Below are 16,068 nucleotides of genomic sequence, written 5' to 3'. Positions count from 1 at the left end.
GTCGATCTTCCTTGATGATTTCACGAATTTTTTCAACATTTTCATGTGTTCGGGCCGTGGAAGGACGACCAGAACGAGGTTTGTCATCAATTGACATTTCACCATTTTTGAAACGGGAAAACCACTCAAACACTTGAGTTTTCCCCATAGCATCGTCCTTGTGCGCCGTTTTTAACATTCCAAGATTTTCTGTTCCACTTTTCCCGAGCAAAAAGCATAATTTCACCGCCGCACGCTGTTCACGAAAAACAGCCCATTGCAAAAACGACGATCACACAAAACAGTTGTCACTATAAACTCTGCCGAAACTAGTCCTTACCTTCTGAAGCAACGGTAGTCGGCTTATCGACTCAGGAATATTAGCTCTATGCGCTCATAGCGGCAAAACGCGGTACTACGAAAGCTCTGCCCACAAAAAAAATTAGTTCGGTTTCTTTTGGGTACCCCATCGTATATGAGCTCTTTGACATGTATAAAACTGAAAGCAGGCCTACATCACCTTAGTGTTCTTTCTTCGAAACAATATTGGCAAGCTGTATGTCCGTCTCACTGCTTAAAATCCAGACATTGATATAGACATTGCAGACAGGGGGCATTTATTTTGGTCGGTTGAAGGTAAAGAAGTGAAATTTTGACCCTCAAGAAAGAAATGTCCCCTACTATAGCTGTGAAATATAAACAGGCATTGCTCTGATATGTGTCTATATGTACGCCTATTTCTATTTCACATACGTTTCTCAGTGTTTTAAAATTATATTAAACTTTACAGGACAAAGATGTGCCCTACTGTAACTTCGAGCTTTTATGCTCCGAGTTTAGACTATTCTCTTGGGATATGTACAAGAACGCAGTTTAACTGTGAACACATCTCATTTGCTGAAAAATATTTTTGTTCATGAGAGTTTCTTAAGTTAAAGGTGCAAGTGTATTGCCTTAATAAGATTTTTGTTTGTGCCCTTCATTCAGTATAATTTCACGTTTAGTGGCAGAATATAATGAGGGAATGAATGAGCGGCTTAAACTATCATCGTGATCCAAAGGACAGACTCTGTACCTACCGTACAAGGTAGAGCCTAAACTCTCTGTTGACAGTTGTGATAAAGACCAGGACCGCTGATTATTTTGTCACGATTTAGGGGTGACTATAGACGCAGTATAGATTGATGAATGGATTTAATGACCATTTATACTAAACACTCAGAACTACGAATAATTACAGTGCTATCGCTGATTTCCACACTTCAAAAATCATTACAGGCTAAGTCTTCTGCGGCCTGCAGTGTCTTCACTAGTCGTTGCTTGGTTAACAGCTCTCAGCAATGGAGATTCTTCAGCTTCTGTGGCCACGCCGTTACCAGCTGGTTAACACTCCACAGCTGAACTGTTAGCTAACCTACAACGCCACCTCTTCTCAGGCTCCCTTACACAGCTCAACTCTCAACTGACTGACCAACCCAGGCTGGCGGCCATTTCACACCAACCTCCTGGTTTTCTCTTCAAGTGGGAACTTTCAACTAACTGGGTCAAAGTCAAAGTCAGAGTCATAACTGGGTCAGAAGTCAAAGACAAAGTCACATTGCAACTGACGGTCAGTCAGTCAGTAAGTCTTGGTGTCGAGCCCCACCTGGGACTCATGACCAGATATTTATTACTGTTTGGCAGTTACGATCTTGTTTTTATGCGGCGCCCTCTCTCACACATAAGTGGGTCAAAGTCAAAGTCACCGTTACTTTAAGACTGGCGGTTTACAGCCAATCGGTTCGTCTTGGCATCAGACCTCTTGACGCCCACGACCAGAGGTTTCTTTTTCCAACTGAACTCTTGCGGTAATAGTCCTTATGTAACATCCTCTCTAACGAGAAGATGGGTTTGTCTCGTAACTGGGTCGGCCCAATTGTCTCTCTTATAACATCTTCGCACCGACCGAATAGAAAACACCGTTTCCAACAGTAATTCTATTGTTTTAGAGGCTGTTTACCGCACTGCTGCATAGCAACGGCTGTTGTCTCGTTGTTTGTTTCCAGATCTTTGCCTGATAACGGGTCTGTATGCTACAACACCATTTCCTTGTTCACTGTCATCGTACTCAAAGACCTAAATTAACATTTATGATTGTCTCATCACACGATCGCTAAATGTAACCACTATAGCATGCAACAATTTCAGGTTACAAATAATTTTTACGAGATTAAGATTATTATAATTTGGCTATTATTTACTCCATAAATCCACATGTCGTCCCAAACACGAGGGCTACTGGAAAAGTAACTTCCGGTGAGCTGTTAACAGAACTATCAATGAGAAATAAAGTTTTATTGTATACAAAAAGTCCTTGCATGTTCAAGCTACTTCTCAAGGTAGTCACTGCCGGAACTGAAGCACTTGTTTTATGCAGGGATACGTTTTTGTATGCCTGTGTCAAAGATTACTGCCGCCTGTGAGCTGAGCCACGTTTTGACACCTTCCAAAAACTCTTCATCACTACTCAAGCACTGTGGTCAAAACCAGTTTTTCAGGTAGATGAACAGGTGATAGTCATTCGGGGTGAGATCAGGGCTGTAAGAAGGATGGTCAGACAACTCCCAGGTAAAAGCTCCAGCAGTGTTACAGTGCAAGCAGCTATGTGCGGAAGTACATTGTCATGGAGGCGCACTACACCGGATATCAGCATTCCACGCTTTTTGTTCTGAATGACCCAATGCAGTTTTCACATTACATTACATTACATGGACCCAAAGTTAGTCAAAAGGACTGTAGGATGTGTAATATGTCATATAAATACAAAACATATGTACAGACCCAATGGAGTTCTCACACAAGAGAAACCAAGAATACACAGTGACTACACACAAGGCTATTTAAAGATACATAAGTTATTTTCTATACAATAGGTATTCATCAATAGAGTAGAATGAATGTGTATTTAAGTATCGTTTCAGTGCTATTTTAAATCGTGCCTTTTCATTCATAAGACCTTTGAGATCAGATGGCAGGTTATTACAAATGGTGATCCCAGCATAATATGCGTTTTTCTGAAAGCATGAGAAGTTAGCAATTGGTTTATGAAGATAGTGTTTGTGTCTTGTGTACACTCTGTACATCCGCACTCGTCTGAAAATGTTCTTCGTTATTTGTAATGAAGTTTGTTAATGAATACACAGTATATATTCACAAGGCAAAGTTAAGATCTGTAGTCTTTTAAAGAGATCTCTAAAGGAATTACGGGATTTGACAACCATCATGATTCTAAAAATTATCTTTTGCAATGTAAATATCTTTTTACTGTCAGATGAATTATCCCAGAAAATTTAGTAATTCGCAATACATTTCTGACGTTATTGTGGTCCCTTGTTACATGAATTCTACCATCAGTACTCCTTTCCTGCTCCAGAAAACAGTCGCCATAAGCTTTCTGGCAGACGTTTCTTTAAACTTTTTCGACTTGTTTGGTGAATGTGTGTGCATCCACTGCTCTGACTGCCCTTTGGTTTCAGCATTCACAAATAAAACCCAGGTTTCATCACCTGTTACTTGTACAATGTGACTGAGAAATTCAACGTCATCTTTGTGGTATCGCTCTAAACAAAGTCAAAGTCAAAGCCGAAGCCATTCTCTGCGTTTTGTGCTCACCCGTGAGCATTTTCGGAACCCGTTATGCGCAAAACTTGTGATAGACTAGCCTAAATGTGATAATCTCGTAGAGAAGAGTGCGTGAAATTTGTAAACATTCACACAAAAGTTCTGAAATTGCGAAACGCCGTCTTTCACAAATTGTTGGTCAACACTTTGAACAAGATCATCACTCACTACAGATGGCCGACCACTTCGCTCTTCATCGTGAACATTTGTTCGCCCATCTTTGAATATTCTACACCACTGTCTTGCAGTTCTTTCACTCATATTTTAGCAGTAAATTGCGCGTAAGTCAAGATGGATTTCCGCAGCCCTCATGTTTTTAGCGTGAAGAAAGTGGATAATAGCGCAATTTTCGCAGTTGGCGGGATTATCAATCGCAAGGCACATCATAACTCACTATAGAGACAAGAACAAACACTAGGTGACCAATTACGTGATGGATTACAAGGTAACGAGTCATGTGACGCTATCTGGAATGCGTGAGCTCTCCCCCGCTCATACATAAGTTGCCTAAACTGAAATGAGATTGCTTTCCGAATAACCCTCGTATTACTTTCTCCGAGAAATCGTTTATAATAGAGTTTGTGATGATACTCCTGAGCTCAAAGTCTTACCACTTTTTCTCGGTTTCATAACTGTACATTCAATGTAGCGTAGTTATCCAAGATATATTTTATGCATATAAATTTTTCAGAGGAGTTTATATGAGGGACTTGAAGTGCAGGTAACGACCTAACGGCAAGAAGAGGGCATGGCAATGGAAACTCACTATCTCTTATGATCAGAAGTATCCTTATGGAACACTTTGAGGAAAAAGCATTGCATACAGCAGACCACAAAACCGCTAAATGGCTCACTTATGTCGACGACGCTTTTCATGGTTTGGGCCCATGGACCAGCAAGACTGCAGCAATTTCTTCACCACCTCAACAACGTGAGACATTCCATGAAATTCGGAATGGAAGTTGAAGCTAATGATACTCTTCTGTCCTTGGACGTCTTTGTCATGAATAGGGGTCCTAAATTGGCCATGAAATTTTACCATTAACCTACTCATACAGGTCGTTATCTGCACTTCCACACTTCCAACCACACACATCATGTGAAAAGGAAAGTCAGTCATAGATTGATCAGTCGAGCCAAGGTCGTATTTCAGAGTAAGGAGGATTTCAACAACGAAATTAAGAACATATATATATATATCATATTGTCATTATACCATATGTTAAGGGTATCTCCAAGAAATTCAGACACACTGGAAACCGTTTCAATGTTGGGACCACTTTCAAAACTAAACATACACTCTCTGGGACAATGATGAAAACTGGATCGGTTGGAGATGCCCAGTAGACGAAGTAGTATGTGTACAATATCCCATGTGACTGTGGCAGATGTTAAATTGGCAAAAGAAGCAGACTTCTAGAAGTTTGCATTATGGAACACAAATATACCTGAGCCAAGGTCTCTTTCAAAAATCAAAATTAACCTAACATGCATACAAAGAAGGCCACAAACTAGGTTGGAAAGAAGCAAAGGTCTTGCAGATTGAACCACAGACCACATACAGGAAATGCAACGAATCCACCCACATGTCTCTGCTAGATCATTCGATCAATCAACCCAGCTCGGATATCTCTCCCATCTGGAGTGCCATTATCGCAGCAGAAGTCAGTAACTACAACTCCGTCCAGTGTAGATTATGTGTGAAAATTATGTTTTTATGTTGCTATCATACAGAGAATTTGCCTCTTTAGTGATGACTTCTATTCTGATAGTACTGTGACTTTAACAACAATAATTGTGAAATAATGTATGGACATATGTGCTAGGCCTCATGAGTGAGGAAATTTTTTAATGTTTTTAATGATTGTCTTAACTCTCACAGAAGGTATATCCTGTGCTTGGTTTATATACCCTGTCTTCTGTTGGTGCTGGTGTCTGGAGATAGAACTAGCTCTACTGATTGAACTCAACTGAGTAGTTTCCACCTAAAGACAGAGATAGAATTCAGTCTCTGAAACAGTGTATGTTTAAAACAAAAACAAGATGATGGATAATGTCCGAAAACACAATAATTGTACTGAATCTACAGTTTGAGTGACAGTGAAGGAATTTCAGAAATGCAGTTCACAAGGTAAAAAATTTTCCTTAACAGCCATTATTAAAATAAATTTTGACATATGATCAACATGTGTTTAATCTTTGAAGATAAAATTTGATGTTTAAACATTTATTTTCAGCTACACTGAAGAAGAAGAAGAGATGTGTTAATAAGAAGAAAATTGGTGATTACTTCACAACAGGCAATATCAGGCAAATATTCTATAGGAGACATTCAAAAGATTCATGCTATTAAATTAGAAATGTAATTTATAGAATAAGTCTTCCTGAATTATAATATAATATTGCTGCTGATTCTGCTTTTGGATCTTTGCACCATGCCTACATTTTGGAGGTGCATATTGCCTGCATGTGCAATCTTGCTGGTAACAATGCCCACTTCCATAAGGTTCAAAAACCCAAGAGCAGAATAAGCAGCAACAGTGAATTGCTGTGAAACTTTAAAACCAGTAACATAATATAACACATAATATACATTTTTGTAGGTTAAACAATGACTGTGAAGAACATTCTGGCAGACATTAGAGCTGAGAAGCAGGAAACTGTAGAATATAGAAAAACTGTGAATCCCCTTGTTATTAATTAGCCTTGAAGAGACCTCTGAGGGACAAAGTGATTCAGATGACTGACCAGTCCCACTAGAACAAACATTGTAAGTATTAACAGTTCACAGATTTGGATTCATTCATATTACTATTCACAACAGCTACAGAGTAATTGTAATGTACATATTTTATACTGTCAGTGCTATGCTATGAACATACTATTAGAAGCTATCACAGCAACAGAAAATAATTTAAAATTTTGTAATAGCGATTCAGTTCTCCCTATCAACATTTTGTTTTCCTATTTCACAACAGCAGTCAATATATTTATTCCAGTATATTTACTAGATTGCATGAGGTATGCTTCTTCATAGTTTCAATATCTTGTCTGCAGTGGAAGAAACACTTGTGGATATAAGGACATGACTGCTTCCATCTACATCATCATCAAGAAAGCACAGGAGATTGCAGAGGTTAATCTAAACAGAATCTAGTTACTCTAGACAAAAGCTGGTGAAAGGAGGAGGAAGTGTCTTATCAAAAATAATTCAAAATTATTCATTAGACAGATATAAAACATAACAGTAATGGATGGAATATAAAACACTGTTCAACTGAAATCTACATTCTCTAATGTACATGTCCTCTCTGTACACAGAGCCACCACATATGATTTTGAATTTTTCCTAAACAACTACTTTTATAAACCTAAAGCAGACTTTGTCATCTGTCATGACATTATCTCAGTGAAAGTTACCATAAACTGTCTCAACTAACTATGAAGATCTTTTAATCTTACATCAATAGTTGATTTCCCTACAGTCATTCAAAATTACTGCATTATATACATCCAGTGACAGATTACCTGATAATGGTGGTAAACTTTCTAGTTATAAAATATATATATATATCTTACTTTGAAGTGAAGATTTATCATAATTGTGAGACACAAACTACACCTATGAACAGCAGCACTGCTAAAGAATTTAAAACACATCTAAGTAATGTAACCTGGGAACAAATATTAATTATTAAGTATCCGTTATGTAGGTTCAAATTTCCTCATCAAAATGGAGAATATGGTATTTTAAAATAATGAATGGATAGCTGCAAGACTCAGAACATTGTGTAAACATAAATTACACATGCAGCTGGCAGCCACTCTACTAACAACAAAACAATGACAATTCCCTGTTGGACTTACTGAAAAGATTAACTGAAGTCATTAAAGAGGTGAAAAGTATGCACTACAATAAACAGATATTATAAACATAAAACAAATAAAAGCACTCTATAAAACTGTGAAAAAATAAAGAGGTAAGTACTATTCAGAAGAAGGCATGCTCAGTGAACATAAATGATAGCTAAGCTATCCCTGTAACAGGCTGTGAAGGCCTGTAGGGTTGTGAGATGTTGAGGTTGCCACATTATCTCAACAATCGGCTCAAAGATGGCGGTGAGACTGTCAACCTTACGCGCTGGCTGTGATTTACTCCCCAGGAAAATTATTTAATTAATTCCTGGTACTCATTTCTGTTAGAGGCTAAGCTGACCTCAGGGCCATAGTGTGGCCGGAAGGATTAGGTCAATTGAAAAAAATCCAACTAACAAAAAATTACAAACTCACAGCAAACTCTTGAAATGTTCCTTAATAATTAAAAGTAAAACTATCCCTGTACCAGGCCGTGAAGGCCCATAGGGTTGTGAGACGTTGAGGGTCCCACACTATCTAGACAATCGGCTCAAAGATGGCAGTAAGGTTGTCAGCCTTACACGCCAGCCGCGCTTTACTCCCCAGGAAAATTATTTAATTCCTAGTACTCATATCTGTTAGAGGCTGAGAAAACCCCAGGGTCTAGTGCGGCTGGAAGGATTGGGTCAACTGAAAAAAAAAAAATCCAATGACCTCATCAGGACTTGAACCCGCGACCTTCCGGCTATTATAGAAACAAAAAACAATGTTGCTAATAATGGCTATGCTTCTTTGATATAATTATAAGTACTCCTCAATTTATGTGGCAGTTGTGTTACAGAAAGAAAAATGATAGAGAGTGAAGTGCAGAAATCAAACATAATTCCCCATAGGAATTAATGAAAATTTCTGACATCATCTACAGATAGACTCATTTCTTTGATCTTACCTAAACTGACTGTAGTATGCAGAACAGTATAATAGTCATACATACTGTATTATGTAAGATGTCTGCATCTATATTTATAATTTATATTTGTATTGGAAACAAGAATTTATTTTATAACTTGCTCTACATCCTTGACTTAGTATTTTGTATAGAATGGAGATCTCTTCTTTTGAATTCTACCAAACCAACATCACTCCTAATTTTGGTAATCTGTAATGTCTTTAATGGATATCAAGTTGTTGTTACAGTAGGTAAGAAAATATGCAAAATGTGTCATGTATAAAAATTACAACACTAATAATAACAACTTTATGTCCTGAAATGAATGTTAATATTTTTAAATCCCTCCCGTTGTACTTATATATCAGTGCCAAATACAGGTCTACAGGTGAAAAGAAGAGAACAAAAAGGTAAATAATAATAGTTTGTTCTTTGTTAAACAGTCCCCAGGATCAAATATTTAATGAAATACTAGAAAATAGTAGTTCAGCATCGTTTTGAGGATTACTTTAATTATGAGAGGCTTGTCATATGTTGTAATATGGTAGTTGTACCAAACAAGATGCACGCTTTCTCCTGCTAAATGATGTAGTGAGATAAGAAAAACAGCAGTAAGGCATTATATTATTAATACTAGTTCATGCTTAACAGCATTAGTGCCATTTGAATGTTGTTGTTGGTATGAATAAGTGCAAATCTTGCTAGTTTTATTTTGACCATCTCTGTATTCTACACATATTTATACAGACAATTCTACCATGCAGCATAAAGAGAATTCTGACTGGTTCATGAACACATGAACATAGTATTGTTTGGACACTCTCTTCAGTGTAGAGTAATACTACCACAGTAAAAAGAAATGGCACATATTTTTGGACCAGGAAAAGGATGGAGAAGGGGAGTGATATTTCATGTGACTTGTTGTTCTTATTACTGTTTTCATCAGCAAGTAATAGCTAAGCACATGAACAAAAATGAGCCCAATATATGTAATGCAGAGGAATTAAAAAGAGCTTTGACAATTGGTGAATAAATGCTGGTAATGATTGTTTTCCAATGACATAATTGAGAAATCACGTGTCATCTGAAGCTGTTTACATAAAATTAAGCACCTGTTGTATTGATATTCTCGGGACAAAAAGAATCAGTGGTTTTCAGATCTGGTGTACCTTTACCAAGCAAACTTTCAAAAGAAGTAAGAAATAATAATGGATAAGTTCTGCAAAATGAAGTTAATCTAAGTGATAGAAAAGTATTATTTCTAAGAAAAACAAACTCAACATTTTCTCAATAAAACTAATACAGTATATTAATAATTATATATTAATTGTTTAATGATACAGCATCACACACAGAGCTTTTGCAACAGTCACAAATACCCTCTGCCATCTAGTGGGAAAAGTTTTAATTCAGCATGTCTGCATTTCCCACTAGTGCATGAATACCTGAAGTATGCTGAAAACAGACCCTAGTAACATTTTAGGGACGAGCTTATAGTTATGTCACGAGCTGGCAACAATGTAGATGTGTCCATTCATTGGCCCAAGAGAGTAATTTCATAGATTTATAATATTGAGACATTACATCTAATAGTCGGAATAGCAAAGCCAAAGGAGAAATCCGTTGCTAGACAACAGCTCGGTAAACACGTTTCGTTGGCCTAAGACAGTAATTTCATAGATTTATAATACTGAGACATGACACCTAACAGCCGGAATAGCAAAGCCAAAGGAGAAATCCGTTGCTAGACAACAGCTCGGTAAACACGTTTCGTTGGCCTAAGACAGTAATTTCATAGATTTATAATACTGAGACATGACACCTAACAGCCGGAATAGCAAAGCCAAAGGAGAATTCCGTTGCTAGACAACAGCTCGGTAAACACGTTTCCGATGCAACGGATACGTACGCAATAGTAGTGGAGCTTGTGGAAAATGTGTTTTCTGTGCTGTCCGATCCGAAGTTACTAAGTACCCAACAGACACGCCGAATAAGTCAGTCTTTACTGTTACAAGCCGCTACCAAGACACTGATTACGTGAAAACTTAGAAGAGTGTTTTTTTGTACAACGTACAGAACAGTAAGTATTTGCAGTCACGAATATCGATCATCCAACTTATGCAATAATCAATCCAGAACCTACGCCTAGTCACAATAATTCACAGATCACTGACTGTTCTTGAAGGTGGAGAACTTGTGTGTGTACACACGAACAACAGTGTTTATCCAGTATATCATTCCCTGAAGCTGGACGCAGATCTCCGAAACGTTCGACCTCGAATCCGAATTGAAGGGGTTGACACACATAGACAAAGAGATAACATTTACATAATTTCCTTGAGACTCGTAGTCGGGATATTTGCACCCGTGTTTTGTCCTTGAGGCCGGACTCAGAGGGGGGAGGGGGAGTGATCAGTGTAGGGTAGCTTCGTGTTGTGTGTGTGCGCATAATGTTGGCGGGGAAAGATCGATCATTTTGAATAGATGTGCTAAAATTTGATAAGCTCCCTAACAGCCTAATATGCATGAAATGCAATCCGAGATTTTACTCCGCCTGAGTTTTGTATGTTTGCCATTCCCATTATCTCCAGCAGGATAAAGTCCAACAAACTAAACATATATTAAATAATATAGGCTAACTTAGTACATTAAATCATAGTACTAAATACAAGATAACGGTAATTTGTACACAACAGATGAAAATTCCCTTGGGGGTCATTCAGAAACGTTCCTAAAAGTGTGTGTGATAAATTTTTCATACCTCTTCCGCTGCCATGTTGTTCCCTTACTCGATGACGCGAGTTCGCAATCGTCATCGATCCAATGTTCTGGTCGTTACGTGCGGAAGCGAAGGAAGGTTTTAGTTGCAAGTCTTGTTTTTGTTTCGTTGTGGACTTCATTTGGAGTAAACTTAAATATATAAGAAAAAGGAATGTAAGTAGACGTTTGTCTGTAAGTGAATACGTTTATGACCTATAAATTGATATATGTTAGACTTCGATGATTTCATCGCAACTTCTGAGCAAGCCATTGAGGAGTGTTCAAAATGGCGTCTCTTATTATACGTATTAATACCGAGGCAAACAATTTATTTGTAATGAATTCCTGAGGGTTTTGGTCCTTGTCAGATACGCATAAGGGGAAAGCTAAACGTAATTATATGCATAAAGGGAAAGCTAAGTAGAATTATGTGTAAAATGTTAGCTGAGGTGCAATGGGTCAGGTATGTGTTTGCATCAGTGGGCAGTAAATTGAATGTTTTGTAACTGTTCAACTTCATAACATTAGGAATGTTTTGTTATATGTTTTCAGTTGCTGAAAACGGCAGTTATAATTTGCATGGCCGGTACCATGTCTCGTGTGGTGGAATTCAGTGCACAATGTTCAGCAGTGAGTACATGAACTGTTTTTCCTTTTCCAGATGCCTCGCTCAAGGAGAAACCATTCTCGTAGCAGATCACGTTCACGTTCGGATTCTCGAGATGCGAAAAGGAGACGTATTGATTATGACAGTCCTTATCACAGAGGATCGTTCAGGTTGGTTTTAACTGTAATTACAATAATTGGAGGTAAAATTTCAGTTTCTGGAAGCACCATGTAGTGCAGAGAGAGCCAGGATAGCTCATTCGGTATAGCAACTGGCTGCGGGCAGGAGGACGGAGGAGTCGGAGTTCGAGTCCCAGTGGGCAAGAATTTTCACTTCTCCAATTCATCCAGACTAGCTCAGGGGTCCACCCAACCTCCTATACATTGGGTACCCGGGGGCTCTTGGGGGTAAATCGGCCGGGGCGTGAAGGTGACCACCTCCAGCTAGTGCCAAAGTCAAGAAAATGTGGATCTGTACATCCATTCCCCATACACCTTCGTGGTGTAGTGCTTAAGTAGTTAAATATGGGGACAAATTTGCCTTACCATGTATTGCAGCATCTCTGGTCTAGAAAACCGAGGTTAACAGCTATGGGGAGCCATTACACTGACCCCATGACACCCTCTATCTGCAAAAGTTGGCACTAACTTCACTGGCAAGCGGCAGTCGCTTGGTCAGTATAGTTTGCTTGCAGACTGCAGGTCACAGAATATCCACCTGCATATTTGTGTTCTACGACATCGTCCCAGCATAGGTCAGTGAAGCTCACAGGAAAGGGAAGCCTGTGTGACAAGTGTGCCACCTTAAACTGCCACTTAACCTAATTGGAATAATGACTAGACTGCATTTTGTTACATGCTTGCATGTAAAGTCTTCATTGCTTTAGTTGCCTAATATATCTGTGAGGATCACACAGCATGTAAAGGTTGTTGGGGAGGGCAGTTAACCATAACATACTCTAGTGCTGTTGTCTGCAGATGTAGGATCTTTGCAAATATGTCTTATATATTTCAGTGGAAAATTTATAATTGTTTTGGAGACACGGTGACCGCATCTGTGGTCTAGTGGTCAGCGGTCCTGGCTACAGATCCAGAGGTCCGGGTTCGATTCTCGGAGCTACCAGATTTTTTCAGAGAAGTAGTGGGTCTGGAACAGGGTGCACTGAACCTCGTGATCATAATTGAGGAGCTATTTCAAGGAAATAGTGGCTCCGGTCTAGAAAACCAAAATTGACAGCCGTGGGGATTCGTTGCGTTGACCACGCGACACCCTCTATCCGCAAAAGTTGGCACTAAACTTCGCCGACAAGCGGTGATCGCTCGGTCGGTATAGTTCGCTTGCAGACTAAAATCACAGAGTTTCTTTGTTGTTTTGGAGACATGGTACATCCTTTTGGACAGATTGACTGCCTCTTGGAGACGGTGATAGTTGACACTAAGCCCAGGAGCTTACTGTTTTGAAAAAGATTTTTTTATCTGCAGTGGATGTATGACTGGCAGCCATATTGTAACTTGGAGGTAGTGATATTAATAATAATAAAAATTAATGCTCAGCTAGCTGGACTGCATTACACTCATACAAGGGGGTTCAAATATGACCGAGACTGATTTAAAAAAAAAAAAACCTAATTGCCAAGCACTTACTTGCACATGTCAGTCTTCATACCCGCTTTCCACGTGTCTTCTGCTTGGATCGGATCTTTTCGTTCACATTTGTTGCCAGGAGGTCTGAATAATAAGCTGCATTGACTGTTCTGGCATCTGTCAGAAAGTCTACATGGATAACCCCCTGCCAGTCCCAGAAGAATGTTGCCATCAGTTTTCCTGCTGAACGGCTCCTCCACACTTTCTTGGGTTTGGAAGAACTGGTACGCCGCCACTCGCGTAATGACTGCTGGAACTCGGGAATGAAGTAGTGCACCCACGTTTCATTGATGGTCACTATAGACTTAAAAAATGCATCACCTTCGTCTTCAAACTGCTGTAGGAGACGACTGGCAGCTTGCATGCGCACCATTTTGTTCATGTCCATCAAAGTGCGTGGTACCCACCATGCATTCACCTTGCGGTAGTGCAGGTGGTATTTCACGATATCTTCTACACTACCAACACTGATGGACAGCATTGCTCCAAGTTCCTTGATAGTGATGCGCCTATTCTCATGAATAAGCACATCTGCACGATAAATGTTTGGCTCGGTGACAGATGTTCACGGCAAACGATCATTCGGTTCATTCTCCACGCGCTCTCTGCCCTCTCTGAATCACCTACACCACTCAATCACACGGGTCCGTGAGAGACATTCTTCCCCATACTGTTGTTGGAGTCTGTGGTGAATTTCAGGGGACGGGACGTTTTCTCCAACAAGGAATTTGATCACAATGAGTTGTTGCACGCTCTGCGGTATCTTCTGTTTGCTCATCACTCTAGCAACTTCCAGACAGGACTGAACAGGTTCTAACCCTAACAGGAGGGAGGGTGAAGGTTGGGGCTTCAAACTCTCAAGGTCGCACAGCTGCTGCGCAGTGCGGCTTGTTTACACACAAATCAGTCCTAGTCATATTTGAACCACCTTGTATCTTAGTCTACGTGCTGTATCTAATGGCATAAATCCCTTTATAACCTAGGTTCATCATAAATGTAGAGTACTTTGTAGTGTTGATTGTGCCTTCTGATGATGGCATGTAACGGCCAAAACATGTAAAGGTAGTCCTGTACATATTAAACTTGTTGCACTTGATTGACCTTGCTGCCCATGCATTAATAGGTAATGGCTCAAGATGCCTCTTACAAAGAACTAAAATACAATTATTATAAGAATCTAACCTGACAAATTCCAGGTCTTGAAGTTGTACAGTATTCCCGGCTGTCTAATGGTCACACTTCAGGACCATGTTCTATAAGTGTTTGGAAGGGTCCCGTGAAGAATAATTTGATTGTCACCTTGTTGAGTAGATCGTTAGTGTAGTATAGCACTGAATGTTAAACCAGTTTTCCTCATAAGCAGTCTGTTCATTCATCAGTAGTCTGTCAGACGACATGTCCACAGTCTCTTCCAAAACAGTTCCTCCGCTTAATGCGATCTAGAGCTTTCTCCTTCAAATGAGAATATCCTCTTCTGTCCCCAAGGTCATCCAGCATCTTCTTTCTTCTTCGTCGTCTTCTGGTCACTTCTATTTGCCCCTCTGTCTTTCCTTCAATAATTTCTTTTAGAAGGCAGTTACTGCGTAAAATATGACCAATCCAGTTAGCTTTCTGTTTTCTTATTTCGTGTAGGATATTCCTCTGCTCATTGACTCTAAACAACACTTCTTCATTTCTCACATAATCGGTCCAACTGATCTTCTCCATCCTTCTCCAACACCACATTTCGAAGCTTTCCAGGTGTTTCTGATCTACTGCCCTAAGTGTCCAACTTTCAGCCCCATACAAAGCCGTGCTCCAAATGTAGCATTTCACTAGTTTCTTTCTCAAATTTAAGTCCAATTTGCTGGTAAAAAGATTCTTCTTCTTGCTAAATGCAGCTTTTGCCATGGCAATCCTAGATTTAATTTTACAAGTACACCTTCCATCATCTGTTAAGAAGCTACCCAAATATTTGAAACATTTCACATTCTCCAGTTTTTTTTGATCTGTCTTTATTGTGACTGGGGTTGGTTGTCTCGAAATTGTCATTACTTTTGTTTTTTCCACATTCATTTACATGCCATAGCACCTTCCAATTTCGATTAGTTTATCAATCACACCCTGTAGCACAGTTTCTTCCTTAGCCATTAACACAAGGTCATCTGCATATTTCACAGTTTGAATAATTTGCCCTCCTAATTTGAAGTCTCCAAGCCCATCCAGAGCTTCCTTGGTAAGGCATTCGCTGTACAAGTTGAACAGAATTGGTGATAAACAGCATCCTTGTCGAACTCCTCTTCCAGTCTTCACACTTCTTGTCTCCCCTCTGTCCAGTCGCACTTTAACTTTCTGATCCATGTACAATTTACTAATCAATCTTCTTTCCCGCCAATCGATACCTGTTTCCTTTTGGATCTGCATAATTTGGTCCAATTTACACGGTCAAATGCCTTCTGCCAGTATGTAAAGCAAGCACACAGTTCTTCACATATCTCCAAAGTTCGTTCTGCTATAATTCTCATCATCCCAATTGCATCCCTGGTTCCTTTTCCTCTTCTAAATCCAAACTGATCTTCTCCAAGTATATCCTCTATTTTCCTTTCAATTCTTCTTTTAAGTATCTTTGCTATTAT

The 16,068-nt window shown here is 39.3% G+C and overlaps 1 protein-coding gene and 1 long non-coding RNA gene across 6 annotated transcripts in view; both read left to right on the top strand.

The window, feature by feature from the left end:
• Positions 1–16,068, top strand: part of LOC111874650 (dual specificity protein kinase CLK2) — a 127,391-nt gene that overhangs the window by 40,388 nt on the left and 70,935 nt on the right. For 3 of the 4 annotated variants that reach the window (XM_023870331.2, XM_023870327.2, XM_023870326.2), the window contains exon 3: positions 11,865–11,980. In XM_023870331.2, coding sequence (XP_023726099.1) covers positions 11,865–11,980 — 116 coding nt within the window. Of the gene's footprint in view, positions 1–11,245; positions 11,378–11,864; positions 11,981–16,068 lie in introns of those variants that run through there. The other variant, XM_023870328.2, reaches the window with a different exon arrangement.
• LOC117283117 lies at positions 437–7,731 on the top strand. Of its 2 annotated transcripts, XR_004514132.1 has the most exons (4): positions 437–615; positions 5,522–5,770; positions 5,877–6,409; positions 6,697–7,731. It is a non-coding gene; the product is annotated as an uncharacterized LOC117283117 (long non-coding RNA). The 2 variants fall into 2 exon arrangements; XR_004514131.1 differs by lacking the exon at positions 437–615 and having other exon boundaries at positions 4,854–5,770.

The sequence above is a fragment of the Cryptotermes secundus genome, unplaced genomic scaffold, assembly GCF_002891405.2.
Source record: "Cryptotermes secundus unplaced genomic scaffold, Csec_1.0 scaffold56, whole genome shotgun sequence".
NCBI classification, from domain to species: domain Eukaryota; kingdom Metazoa; phylum Arthropoda; class Insecta; order Blattodea; family Kalotermitidae; genus Cryptotermes; species Cryptotermes secundus.
This window is presented reverse-complemented; position numbering and strand designations above follow the sequence as displayed.